The sequence below is a fragment of the Leptodactylus fuscus genome, chromosome 2 (genome assembly GCF_031893055.1).
Source record: "Leptodactylus fuscus isolate aLepFus1 chromosome 2, aLepFus1.hap2, whole genome shotgun sequence".
Classification (NCBI taxonomy): Eukaryota; Metazoa; Chordata; class Amphibia; order Anura; family Leptodactylidae; genus Leptodactylus; species Leptodactylus fuscus.
Window position 1 is genome coordinate 57,851,837 of NC_134266.1, and position 15,206 is coordinate 57,867,042.

A 15,206-nucleotide genomic window follows, 5' to 3' on the forward strand; every position below is an offset into this window, starting at 1 on the left:
GGAAGGAGATTCACCTTCCAGCAAGACAATGACCCTAAACATACAACCAGAGCTACAGTGGAATGGTTTAGATCAGTCTTTCTCAAAGTGGGCGATAACGCCCCCTTGTGGGCGCTGGAGGCCTATAGGGGGGCAGTAAAGGGCACAGAGAAGATTGGGGGGCGTTGAAGCGGTTTAGGGGGGCGATGGCTAATTTAAAGGGGTGGTATCATAACAAGGATCCTATCTATACTGCTTGTTAATGTGAATGTAAGACTTTTCCTAAATACATTGCTTTAGCAAAACTGCTTTGTTTGTCCACTATCTTACTTTATTCACTTCATTATGGACACTAGCACCTGGCCCCCTGCTCATTGCTGAGGGAGCCACATGACATAGCTCCCTGCTGTGTGGGGGGTGAGGGGGGGGGGGGGGCTGAGTGTACGGAGCCAGCCTGTGTCTTCACCACACATACACATCACCTACACATCACCTAGCTCCCTGCTGTGAGATAGAGGGGGGTGTGTGTGGAATAAGTGCTGCTTTCTTATATAAAGCAGTCTAAATCCTACTGGACTAAAGGACCTGGTCTCTCTGTTCACTAGGATAAAGCTTTGTTATATAGAGCAGGCTGCTAGTGGGCAGAGGAGCCAGGTCCTTTAGGAAACTCCGTACAAGGTAAATCCAAGTCTACAGGACCTTTTGATGACATCACAGGCCCTTCAGTCATCCCATAGGATCACGCTATGTGGTGGGCGGAGCTACATGCTAATTTGGGGGTGGGGCTAATCGACGAGAGCAAACAGGAAGAAAGAAGATTTTTAGGCAGCTTAGAAGGCAGATCAAGCTTCATGAGGCTACCCCTTTAAAATTGTTTTTTTGCTTTTAACACAAACTTTACCGCTTTACCGAATTTTGGCTACAAAAGCCAATCCCGCAATTGTACCCTGGATTGTGGACCATCGTTCAACGATTTTTGATAGCATTCCCATCATCGTATTTGTGTGAACGTGGATTTAGTGCTGTGGCAACGTTGCTAACTAAAAAGAGAAATCGGTTGCAGATTACCGAACGCGGTGACTTACGGCTGTTTTTGAGTAAATTCGAGCCTGATATTAACAAACTTGTTAAAAATCATCAAATTCATCCTTCACATTAGATGAGTTTTAAAATTAAAATGTTTGTTTTAATAACATGAATAAAAGTTTTCCTAATATTACAAAATGGTGTTTTACATTACCCTCATCAGAAAGTCTTATTTTCACATGACACACATAATTTAATTATTAACATAATGACTGCGATTGTGATTCTTAAGATGTAGTAAAGTAAAAAAATTTGGGGGGGGGGGGGGGCGCTAGAAAATAATTAATTCTCGAAGTGGGCGGTAGACAAAATAAGTTTGAGAACCTCTGGTTTAGATCATAGAATATTCATGTGTTAGAATGGCCCAGTCACAGTCCAGACGCAAATCCCTTTGAGCATTTGTGGCGAGACATGAAAATTGATGTTCACAGACGCTCTCCATTCAATCTGGCTCTATCCAATCTTAGTCTCCAGATGTGCAAAACTGGTAGAGACTGACCCCAAAAGACTTGCAGCTGTAATTGCAGTGAAAGATAGCCATACAAAGTATTGATATAGGGGGGTTGAAGACTTTTGCACGTCGCACTTTCCAAATTTTTGTTTGATCACAGTTTTGAAAACCATTTATCATTTTCCTTCGACTTCATGATTATCGGCTACTTTGTGTTGGTCGATCACTTAAAATCTCAATAAAATACATTGAAGTTTGTGGTTGTAAGGTGACAAAATGTGCAAAAGTTCAAGGGCTATGGATACTTTTGCATGGTACTGTAGCATCCAGTAGCCATCTCACTAGGTTGGGCTGCAGACAGGAACTCCGGCATCTATTAGATATTTATAGCATATCCACAGGATGTCTCATATGAGTATACACTTTAACGTGTATCTCCAAATATAAAACAACTTGTCATAAATGAATAGTGCAGGTGAATTTAATAAACTTTGTAATACATCTAATGAAATCTTTTTTTATTCTCCACTTATTAAGCGGTTCTCCTCCACCTTATCATCACTGTTTGTTTACATAGACCTTGTCTCCATGTTCATCTCACACACAGCAGACCCAAAGAACGGAAATCCTAATGCAATTGTAAACCTAGCGTCAGCTTGACAAATGGAGAAGGAAACTTCTGTATTTTTCCCCCTCTCCCAGCTTACACTAGGAAGTATCACACTACTTATGCAGATCCGATAATATGCAGATGCTTGTAGAGAACAGACTCTGTGATATCTGTGTGTTTACATAAAGAAATAACAGACTCAATCAGCAAACTGCAATTAGCTGAACTGATTGTCCTGCTGGAACTGAGTAAGTAATGTCACTTGTCCTATCTCACAGGTCCTTGGTTATAGTAATGCTGTGTAAATAAGGTCACATAGCAGGTAAACAAAGCAGCATGTCTAAAGCAATATATTTAGGAAAAGTCTTCAATTTACATCAGCTACCAGTATAGATATGATAGGCCAGCCATGTAGCGTGCAAGGCGGTATCCTGACTATCCTCAGACAGAGCAGCTATCTCACCATACACAAGCATGCTTACCTTGGCTGAGAGGTGCATGTATACTGAATGGGACAGGAGAAAAATCCCTGACAGATTTCTCTGTCACCAACTTATCAACCTGAGAACAAATGGTCTTTTTACCTGAAATCCAGCTGCACAATCCTTACCTTTACTGCTGAGGGTGTAGAGTTGGGAGACCTCATACAGACTGATAGCCAATCCTTCCAAAATTGGTGTGCATGGTTGACAATCACCTAATGTATATGAGATCTTACAGTTACATATAAACATGCCCAGATCTATGCTCTCATAGTAAACGTGTCTGACAGCTGGTTATTTCCTTTTACCCACTGAGAACACTTGCATACTTGGCTGAATCAAGTATTCATGTGCTGTATATATATATATGTAATCACGGACAGGAACACAAAGAAATATCTGTCTTTCCTTTACATTTTTTCTTTTTTGTATCCATTTCTGACTTTTTCTAAGAAAAACTGCATGTGTGAATTGACTTTAAGAAAGAATAATCCACAATTGAATCTTTCTCCATTTATTAAGTATCCGACATGCCAACAATCACTTCTTGCTTACAAGTTATATTGCTTACTTGGCTAATACACAGGAAGGTATCAAGCCTAGATGGCTTGTTAACTTACAATCTCTTATATTTACATTTGTACAATTTCTACAAGCGACTCCTCATTGCCTTCTCATCGGATTACTACAACATACTAAACCAGGTAGCAGCACACAAGGAGTGTGATATTTAGTAGATCAAATATCAGAATGGATATGTATACAGCCTCAAACAAATGATGTGATCGCTAAATGTGATGTTCTGCAGTACCTAGTGAAGTCAGTATTTGACCTGGAGAAAAAGATAGCGTGACAGGGTTGCATCACACTGGCCAAATCAGTGTTGTTCCTCTCCTAGTCTCCAAGCTGGGGTCATAGGACCAGCACATAGTACCTCGGACAGAATTAACACACTATGGAGATCCTGTACAACCTATAGAAAAATAAATATAAAATGGACCAGGCCACTTTTTAACCTAAAAGGTAATATGTTAAGAGTTAACAGGAAATATACTTGTACACCATAGCTTATATCATGGATCTGCATTTATGACAACTCCCTTATATAGAACTATTAGCCAAACCTCCATACCCGGGGGAAAGTTGGGAGGCCCTTATAAACATTAGGCATCCAATTCCACAGAAAGCGGCATGTTTGGGTGATAGACCTCTATTGTGAATGGCCACCTTTACTCTATGCAGTCACTACTGATCTAGTTTTGCTTTTTACATAGGCTGATGCAAAATACATGGGGGAAAGACCATCATAAGTGATCGTTCACCCCAACCCCCTCCCATACAGTTTTATTCTTTTCCAGCAGCACATCTATCTACACAGGGCAATGTTCTGTCCAGGGCTGTGGAGTCAGAAATAAAATCACTCAAAATAAAAAATTATACGATGATTAATATTGTTTAATTACAAGAATAGTTTCTTACTAGTCACTAGCTTATTATGAAGGATATGGCGTCTGAGGCGGCGGTTTGTCCTACAGACTCCACAGCCCTGGTCCAGCCGGCAAACAATTTTTTGTATCACATATAAGATGCAATCTCCAGACAAAAGCGAATTTGTCAGGTTACCGCAAACACATCTATCTGGGCCAGTTATTGCAGACTAACATTTCCACAAACATTTGATCCTGATAGCTTTAGCTCTCTGGCTTATACTGTCGCATTTTGGGTAATATGTATTAAACAGGTTTTCCAGGACTACGATATTGCTCACCTTTCCTTAGGAGAAGTGATGAATATCAACTGACCTTCACTGCTTACCAAGCACAGCATTGTACATTGTAGTGCGTGGCTGTGCATCGATCAGTTCCATTCATTTGAATGGGACTGAGTTGTAACATATCCATGTGACCTATGGATGTGATGTCACTGGCCTGAGGAGAGGAAATGGAGATCTGTGCAAGCTCCTCAAACAACAGATCAATGTGGCTCCAAGCTGTCAGGCTTTACACACACACACACACACACACACACACACACACACGATAAATGCTGTAAATAGAGTTCTGTAAAATATAAATGAATAATTAGCACTAGTTCAGATCCACTACACTGTAGCTTTCAGACCTTAACATGACATACTAGATAGAGGCCAAGTTCATAAAAGTACATTCTCACCCCAAATGTTGATGTGACTTGAAGTGTAGACGTCACATAGGAAAAGACTGTCACTTCTACAGTCTGCTTGTATTGCTCTATAGAAATGTTGCTGTTCTTTTTAAGAAACATCTTGGCCTAAAGCAAACCAAAGACAACCCCCACTCCTAAGGGTAAGATGTTCCTGCATCCTGCTCACATACATAAGTCCCAGGCAGCAGCTGCCATGCCTTGCACAGGAACATGTATATGAATTAAAAACACTATGCATGCATAGTGAGTTATTTCCTATGCAACTTCCAGGGTGAGCTATAACGACCCATAACATGCAAGGTTGGGACTTGGCCATGCAAGGCAGGCAGCAGGAGTGACATGCAAGAAAAAAAGCTAAACAAAACATGTGGAAGGGCAGGGGGCTTTGTAGGTTAGACCCCAGAGGTTGGGTGGGCTATAGTGATACATGCAATACATGAAGATAAGCTGAATTCTAAAGATTAGTAGCCATAGTGACTAGTTAGCTATAAGACACACATTTTCCTGTAAACCCTTAAGCATCAGAGTATGTAAAAAGAAAAATGGGTACATTTACTAATCTGTCTAAGCAGAACTTACATATAAGTCTAGAAAGGTGACAATTTTATCAAAGTGGCTCTAAAGTTGGTGCATCTTTAGACGTATTGGCCATCTTACTTTATGCCAAAATCTTCTAATACTTTTCAGCTTTGCTATTATGCCTACATCTGCCATGTACAAAGTATATTAAACATCATATAACTAAGAGAAGGAAATAGCAACTTAGACACTGTAAAGCAACAGGATGGCAGCGAGATGTTTAATCCATATATCAGTATTAAGAGAGTTATTCAAGGACTTGAAATGAACTTTTATGGTCCATGCATTTGCTGCAGCTGGACCTGGGGCTTCTGAGCTAGTTTTGACTATGGCCATGTGATTGGAGTCAGCCCCGTGCCCTGGATTTCTCCCTCCCTCCTCTTCTGCTGGCACCTATACTATGACAGCTGCCTTTACTACAGGGGAGTGGGGTGGAGCAACTCGGGGAATGGGGCTGGTTCCAGTGACCCAAACATGAAACCAGCTCAGAACCCTCAGATGCAGCTGCAACAAACACCTGGACCAGATAAGTTAGTTTCAAGTCTCTGGATAAAACTGGAGCAAAACTGGTCCTCTGTAATACCTGCTGGAGGTTCTCTATTTGCCCCTTAGGTGCCTGCACTAGGTATAAAACAGCATATACACTATGCCTGCAGTGCAGCGTTCGGTTAGGGCCACACAGTTTAGTTGCAGCAGCATAGGTGCTGGCAGCATTGCCGATGTCTGTCCCTCTACAATATACAAGAAGAAATTGCAGCGTGGACATGCTGCAATTTGCTAATCGCAGCATGTCAATTATATCTACGGAAACGCCGACATCTTTCCCGTAGATATAATGTTAAGAGAAAGTCTGCGGAGGAAAACTCTGTGAGCTTTCTCTTAAAAGCGTTGCGGAAAGAACCGCAGTGCGTTTACACCGCGGTTCTTTCCGCAGCGCTTTAGTGCTGCGGATACGGCTTGTGGGGCCTTAGCCTAAAGGTGCAAAGCATATTTTAACATCAGACATAGAATGTGAATAGTTACCTATGAAATGCTCAAGAATAAAAGTCAGCACCAGACTAGGGCTCTAATGTACATTTTCTATTTCATACTGAAAACATGAATAGTCTACAGCTGACAGGTTTTCTTTCACTGGCTACATTTCACTAAAACGGACTCTTAACTTTCTATTCTCCAACAGTAACCACTGTATTAGATTCCATAAACCATTCTTGGTATGGGGAATGCCAGTGTAATACGTAACAAGGCAGAATACATCTACTGTCACTGACCTGATGAACGCTCAAGATGGTATTTTTGTTACTGATTTAGGCATTACAAGAACTGGAAACTTAGTATGTTAATGGAGATCAATTCCTGAGTTAGTATAAAGTAGATAATAATATTGTAACCCTGAACGAAACCCATCAAGGAACACTGTAAAATCAGGTGAAGAGGGCGGCAGATTTCTTAAAGGAACACTAAACACAGATAATGCACAAAATAAAATCTCCCAGCACTTCTGCTCTCCGTCATCCCCTTTCCCTTGGTCCTATATGGTCTCCTATTACAATTAAAACTAAGAACTATATAAAGAAGTCTTCTGTTCCTGTCTCAGGAGCTCGGCCATGTCCTCCTCAATGTCCTGCCGGTAAGAGGACAAAAAACCTTTAGGCCCGTCCCTTTGTTAAGCCAATCAAAGATGGAGCCAGTCAGCAGAAGATTAACACCTTTGTTCTCTGTAGAATTTCTTCAAGATGGTTTACAGAATTTTGTGAATGACAGATATAGTGAGGACAACAACATTTCTTATTTACTTTTATCCTTCATTTCTAGGTTTAGTGTCCCTTTAACAAGTGAAATTTGGGCAGATGACAGAGCTACCTATAGAGAAACAGCCAGAGGAGGACAGGATACAACAACATATGACGGAGACTGCAGTACTGCCATCCTAAAGGTAGAGAAAATGAAGAAGTCTATTTAGGGCTTATGTGTCAATTTAGTGGTTGGTTGTCCTATCCCTTGTGAAAAATACAAGAAATACAAGATTGCCATGTTTGTCTCATGATAATAAATAGATGAAATCTCAAGTCTGAGCAAACACTAGGCCAAATTCTGAACTTCATTTATCTTTGATTTCTCAGTTCCACAATAAAACTGACCCAGTGCTGCCCCGAAACTCAGGAAAAAAGAAGTCCAGCGAGTGCGGATTATCCAGCGTAGACTTGTGGCTGCAGTGGAGGGGGCAGACGGTCGTCCTCCACATTCTCAGAATCAATAGATGCCAGGGCCTGGCTGTTAGCTTTTATGTGTAATGGGTATTTTTCAACAATATCTTGGACTTCACGAGTTACGTCTTCTGTCCAATCAATCAAGTCTTTCTCTAACTTCTTGGCTCCTGTCACAATGCGCTCCTGTCTCTCTGACAGCTGGGAAAGCAAGTCTAGGTTCCTGTGCATCTGTTTCACTCCTGGACATGTGTCTGCATCCCAGATATCAGAGTCTTGTTTTTTTGGAGAAGCTTGGCCAGACATGTACCTGTTAAACTCTTCTTCACTTAGGTTTAGAGACTGGGCATCCAGCTTCTCAATGAAGGCTATAGCACAGCACTGTAGGGAGAAGTAGAATTGTAATGACACGTGTACATCAATATCATCATTTAAAGTGGATTTTTTTTTTTATTTTATTTACAGGAGTTTTTCAGAACTTTAACAATTATAACTTGTCCTCAGGATAGGTTATTAATATCAGATCAGTGGGGGTCTGGCTCGCCACACACCCACCGATCAGCTGCTCTAACAGTGCTTAAAGGGATTCTACCATTAAAATCAAATTTTTTCTCGATCACACGTAGGAATAGCCTTAAGAAAGGATATTCTTCTCCTACCTTTAGATGTCTTCTCTGCGCCACCATTCGGTAGAAAACCCGGTTCTCGTCTGTATGCAAATGAGTTCTCTTGCAGCACTGGGGGCGGTCCTCAGCACTCAAACAGCACTGGGGGGCGTCCCCAATGCTGCGAGAGAACTCTCCAGCGCCACCTGCATCTTCGTCCAGAACGGCCTGTTTGCACGTCTTCTTCCGTAGCGGAGTTCAAACTTTTAGACCTTGGGCAGAGCCGACTGCGCATGCCCACAGGCCACAAGAAAATGGCCGCTTACTTACTAGAAGGCTTAAAAGTTTGAACCCAACTCCGGAAGAAGATGTGCAGACAGGCCGTTCCTGAAGAAGATGGAGGTGGCGCCGGAGAGTTCTCTCGCAGCATTGGGGAGATCTCCAGTGCTGTTTGAGTGCTGGGGACCGCCCCCAGTGCTGCAAGAGAACTCATTTGCATACCGACGAAAACCGGGATTTCTACCGAACGGCGGCACGGAGAAGACATCTAAAAGGTAGGAGACAAATAGCCTTTCTTAAGGCTATTCTTACGTGTGATCGAGAAAAAATGTGACTTTATTGGTAGAACCCCTTTAAAAATACACAAACTACATAGTACTGCTCTGTGACCAAGTTTATTTGGGTCTCAAAATATTTTACATGTGTTAAATAAGGATAAAAACTATGTATAATACACACAGTCAGTAACATATGTACACACAGATGATCACCTACCAGGTTAGTGAAATAGTAGCCATCCTCCCCAGTCATCAGTCGGCTCGGATTGCAGAATCGGGTGATATATTGGATGTTGGACTGCAGACGTGGAGGATTTGCCTTAAGAACAATGTAGATGAGTGTGGGGAGGAAGTCGTCGGCAGAAGCAGGTTCATTTTTGGTGATCCTAATTGCATTAAAGATTTGCTTACTGCACCCTGTGATGCACGCCAGCTTATCGCGAGGAATCCGTTTTGAGTCCATTTCTATGATATCTAAATAATATGGAAAGAGGATGATTATTTAGGAGTATCTCTTCAGAGCTTGACGACATTATTACCAGTGTTATACCATTTATACAGACAGCTGGTGGTAATATAGAAATATTCTTATGAATATGTAAATTGTTACAAATTAAAGCAACACTCCAACCACATTTGTTTCATTATTAATACAGGGTATTAACTGTGGATCTCATAGATTCACACAAAGAAAGTGACTTCGGGTCCAAAAAGATGATGCAAATTAGTTTGCTGATCTGGTGTAAAACAGAAGCAGCACCAGGTGAGTAAGCTCAGTTACAAGATACTTACGGCCACAAGAATAAAAACATGGTTGGAGTGCTGCTTTAAAACAAACAATGTGTAAAAATAAATAGCTTTGCTAACTTTTAGATTTTTTTTTTGTCCCCTGCAATGTTTCTAGAAGAGGTTAACTGTAGTCTAAGGTGTCCCTAACAGTTTTAATGGGGGTGGTCCATGCCACACTGCTGGGCTACTTTATAAGAACTCTACAGAGCCAGACTGCAGTTACAGGGAATATTCCTGACTACAGAAGCAGGCTGCGGTCACTTTATAGGTATCCACTCATAGACAGACATGATGGCCCTACTAGGGCGTGTGGGGAAAAAAAAAAAAAAAAAAAAAGATGTCTCATTGAAACCCTTTAATGACAATGTTTGTCTCACACTGACCTGTTATTGCCTTTACGACCATATCTGAGACCTCTGGTATATCCTCATTTACAGGAACGCAAAGCATCTGGGGTGTTACCCAATGTAAAGCCCTAAGGAGTGAACAAGAATGACAAATGCACTAGTTAGAAGATGTAGGCAATGTAGGCAGCCACCAGAATACATATAATGACAGCTAAGCATACGGGTAAAAAGACAAGACCTTGGTTTGGCAATAGCCTCTCAGTTGGAAGAACATGGATAATTCAGGCAGGAATATTCTGATTTAAAGTCTGAAATACATAGCAACATATTTTGGGGGAAATGAGACATGGACCATGTCCCATGAATAAGACTTAAAAATAAATAATACGCCTTCCTAAATTATCCATTTAGTTGTAACTGAGAGGGTAGTACCACACCAAGGTCTTTTTTTTCCCATTCTATGGTATTCTTGGTCTTTTTGGATTACCCAATACCAAGACAGCAGCACCGAGCTCATAGAACAGCTATCCAGCTCCTGTGAATACTGGCAATGCATAGTAGTTGTGTCCTGCACACAAATATCTAAGGTGAGCAAGGTACTAACCATCTTAGTCTTTAACCGGTCAACCACAACATACTTCCTTATGAGGTTCTCTTCCTTCTTATTTTAACCTTACGCAAGGGTCACACCAGCATTCGGGTCTCCGTTCTGTGGTTTCCGTCTTCTGCATGCAAACCTGTCAGACCAGGTCTGGCCGTGGGCGGCGGTGAGCGTTCTATGCTCTCCACCGCGAAACAGTTTTTTTTTTTTTTAAATCGGACGCAGAGTACTGCATGTCCGACTTTAAAAAAAACGGTTTCGCGACGGAGAGCATAAAACGCTCACCGCCGCTCACGGCCAGACATTTTTCAAACCCATTCAAATGAATGGGTATGAAAGAGTCCTGCAGGTTTCCGTCTCCTGCCTCTGTTTTGTGCAGGAAATGGAAACCTGCAGAACAGAGACCGGGCGAAGATGTGAACGAGCCCTTAAACAGTGACAATATAACAAATGACAGTATTTCAGAGACTTGGATTGTGGCTACTTATTGTCCCCGAAAAGCCCTTAGTGAGCCTGACAATGTCCTCACCTGATTCTCTTCTGCACGGTCAGGTCCTTCTTCTCATCATCAGTAGTCTCTGGACAAAATACATGTTTATACAGACGTGTCATGAGGAACTTCTCAATCTGATCCATTGCTTCTTCCACTTTATTGGGGGGCACTAATAATTAGAGGAGAGCACGGCAGTGTTACAGATGTACAGTAAGACACAGTTGATAACTTTACTTACAAGAATATCTGCTTAGTAAAAGCCCTGTTATCTACAGTCAAATGATGTGAACTAAAGAACGCAAGAGATGCACTATGTGGAGATAAGTATTGGGAAACACCTCAGTTGTTGCATTCACCCCCAGTGTCACATGTGTATATAAAATCCAGGACATGTAACAGACATTTACATAGACATTTGTGAAAGAACGGATTGTTCTATCGAGCTCCCTGAAGTCCAGCATAGGACTGTAACAGAATGCTAACATTGGATTAAGTCAGTTCGTGAAACTTCTTACCTCCTAAACATTCTACCAACTATGAGTGGTATCAATGAAAAGCAGAAGTATTTAGGGATATTACAACTCAGCCATGAAGTGCAGGCAGACTGTGCAAAGTTACCAGACAGAGTGACCGAGTGTTAAGTATTATTAGATTCCAATATTCATGACATGTAAGGGTTAAATCTTTTTCTTAGAGTACATCGGTATGTTAAGGGTATACTTGTTTTTATATGAAGCTGAGTCCTCCAATAATGTTATTTTATGTATGGGTCAACACCTGACTAAGAATTCACCTGAGTGCTGAGGAACATAGTGCATAAAAGTCGCCAATGTTCTGCTGACTTAGTAACTGCAGAGAGCCAAAACTCCCATGACATTAACATCAGCACAAAAACTGTTGCATACAAGCTTTATATCACAAATTTGGCACAATGCCAAAGATTAGATGGAATGATGTAGAGCAGGGGTCCTCAAACTTTTTAAACAGGGGGCCAGTTCACTGTCCCTCAGAACAGTGGAGGGCCGAAATTTAGTTTTTAAAAAAATCTAAGCTTATACACTCCACAGTAGCTCCCCCCACAGTATTATATGCTCCACAGCAGGCTCCACCACAGAATTATATGCTCCACAGTATGCCCCCCACACAATATTATATGCTCCTCAGTATGCCCCTCCCACACAGTATTATATGCTCCTCAGTATGCCCCTCCCACACAGTATTATCTACTCCTCAATACACCCCCCACTGTTTTATACGCTCCTCAGTACACACTCCACACACAGTATTATATGCTCCTCAGTACACACTCCACACACCGTATTATATGCTCCTCAGTATGACCACCCCCATACTGTATTATATGCTCCTCAGTACGTCCCTTACACATACACACAGTATTATATGCTCTTCAGTATGTCCTTCCCCCCATAGTAATATATGCTTTTCAGTACACCACCCCACACATACACTTACACACTATTATACTTACCGATGAAGAGCGGCCATACTTCCTCCTTCTTCAAACTACAGGCGCTGATAACTTAGGTAATCGCGCCCGTGTCGGGGCTGAGGTCACACTTTGCAGTCAGTGTAGGCTGCGGTCATGCAAACCACAGCCTACACAGACTGCTTTCAGCTGTACGTTCATTTACACATACAACTGAAAGCAGCAATCACTCACTAACAGGGAATCCTGTGCCAGGCGACGGCGTGTGGGCCACATGCGGTGGGCTGGAAAAATGTCCTCGGAGGGCCGCATGGGCCCGCGGTCCTTAGTTTGAGGACCCCTGGTGTAGAGAGCAATGAATCCTGCCACTGGACTCTAGAGCAGTGGAAAGGTGCTCTGTGGATGGAAAAACTTTACACCTCTATCTGGAAGTCTGATGGATGAGTCTGAGTTTGGTGAACCCCAGGAGGACATTACCTGCCTGACTGCATTGTGCCAACTCAAAAGAGAAGGGATAATGTTATGGGATTGTTTTAAGAGGAGTTCTTCTCGGCTCCTTAGTTCCTGAGAAGAAATCTTAATGCCTCAGCATACCAAGACATTTTGGACAACTGTGTATTACCAAGCTTTGGGGTAACAAATTGGAGAAGGTCCTTTTCTATTCCACCATGACTGTACTCCAGTGCACAAAGCAAGTTCCACAAAGGTCTGGTTGGGTGAGTTTGGTGTGGAGGAACTTAACTGGCACACACAGAGTTTGGGATGAGCTAGAACACAGACCGAGGTTCAAGTCCTCTTGTGAAACATCAATGTCTGACCTCCCAAATGCTCTTCTGGATTAATGGGCAAATGTTCCCCCAGCCTTGCTAGACAAGTGGAAGATGTTTTAGCTGCAAGGTTGGGGGGTAGGTGGTGGGGGACGTCCATATTAATGCCTATGGATTTAGAATGCAAAGTCATAAAAGCTCCGATAGGGGTAATTCGTATGTTTCCCAATACTTTTGCCCATGAAGTGCATGAACCAGTGGGATTCCTAGCCATAAATGTTAAAGAGGTTTTCTGATCTTATAAGATCGAAAAGCAGCAGGAATGTGACAGCCGGGATCCCAGCAGATTGACTGTTTAGGAACAACAGGCAATTTGATGTCAATTTCATTGGTCGGGCAGCTCGTGTACAGCTCCATTCATTTCAATGAGCGCGCCAGAGATAGTCAAGCACATAGAGATAGTACAGCATTTGACTATCTCCGACACTCCCATTCAAATGAATGGTGCAGTGAGCACTTTGCCTGACCATAGCTCCATTCAGAACGTCCTTCAGCCCCTTGCTCTTCTGATCAGTGTGGAAACTAAGTGACAGGGAGATCTATTCTCTCTATAAAAGGTTGTTAACAGTTGCACTATAATTCCGGACTTCTAATGCTAATATATAACACAGCCATCAAATGCATCATGGCCACAAAGGTCCCACAAGTCCCTTTTGGTAAATACAGTCCCATGACTATGAGCTTGTATGAGAACTACTCATGAGACATGGCAGAATTACAGGACAATATAAGCCAACTATATTTCCATTTACAGAAATGACAAGAACGTGGACTGGAAAAAAATACTTTCTGATCTTCAAGAATAAAACTCTGGTTGTGTTCTGTTTTTGGGAGAGTCTCAAGCTGGCCATGAACAAGATAGAACTATATTGTTTGAGTTAATCCGTATATGTGCACATTTGGCTTGGAAAAGGAAATGGGGCAAAAGGGGAGAAAGCCATTGCAAGACCTCTCTGAAATTGCTGGGTTCACCTATTATATAATAATGTTTAAGGCTTAAGAATAACATTACCTTTCCAATACATCTGCAGCTTGTCCGCTGTGTTCTGGTAAAAGTCCTGAGTGAACTCTGACAACTCATCAATGTTTGACTCCTGGACAGAGAGAAAAGAAAAAAAACAGGATGATGTATGCGGATGTAAAACTAGCTGAGAAGACGAAAATAGAACATCAGTTTATGAGATATATATATATATATATATATATATATATATATATATATATATATATATATATATATATATATATATATATATATGGATGGATGATATGTTGTATACCAAGATTTATTGTTATAGACACTTTTTTATTCTTGTCCAGGGGCATGACTTAGTGAAAATAGGTTTGGCTTAAAGGGGTTACCACATTCTAATACTGATGGCGTATCCTTAGCCTAGGTCATCAATATTGAGCAGCAAGGATCTGACACCAAGACCTCTGCAGATCAGCTGCTGTGGGACAGCATGGCTCCTGGTAATGTATACATACTGGAAGACAAAATGCTCACTCATCACACAAACCGTTGCAGCGGAGCAGTGCTGCAGTACCTAAAGTGGGTGCTACAGACAGCAGTGCATTGACCAGGAGCCACGCTGTCCCAGAGAAGTTGATCTTAAAAGTTCCTGTAGTCAGACACTTGCAGATGAAACATTGATGGGCTATACTAAGGATAGTCCATCAATATAAGGGAGCGTTCACACTACCGTCTGTGTCCGACAGGTAGTGTCCGCTCCTAGTGTCCACTCACAATCTGGCACGGACATTAGGAGTGGACACTAGCTGTGTCCGTGACACCTGTCATTTATTTAAATGGGCATCGGGTGTGTTCTTTTGCACTCCGTGCCCTTCCTTCCCTGTCCGCAAGTGAAGATGTCCGACTTCTCAAGCGGACAGAAAAACCCGACATGTAGGGGTTTGCCCATTTAAATAAATGACAGGTGTCACGGACACAGCTAGTGTCTG

At 41.9% G+C, this 15,206-nt stretch overlaps 1 protein-coding gene across 3 annotated transcripts in view; it reads right to left on the reverse strand.

Annotated features, from left to right (window-relative positions):
• Positions 1-3,112: 3,112 nt before the first annotated feature.
• Positions 3,113-15,206, reverse strand: part of RABGEF1 (RAB guanine nucleotide exchange factor 1) — a 30,831-nt gene continuing 18,737 nt past the window's right edge. For all 3 annotated transcript variants that reach the window (XM_075263807.1, XM_075263805.1, XM_075263804.1), the window contains 5 exons: positions 14,257-14,338; positions 11,007-11,139; positions 9,913-10,004; positions 8,958-9,214; positions 3,113-7,959 (listed from right to left, as the gene is read on the reverse strand). In XM_075263807.1, the coding sequence (XP_075119908.1) occupies positions 7,561-7,959; positions 8,958-9,214; positions 9,913-10,004; positions 11,007-11,139; positions 14,257-14,338 (963 nt within the window). In that variant the 3' untranslated portion in view covers positions 3,113-7,560. The remainder of the gene's footprint in view (positions 7,960-8,957; positions 9,215-9,912; positions 10,005-11,006; positions 11,140-14,256; positions 14,339-15,206) is intronic.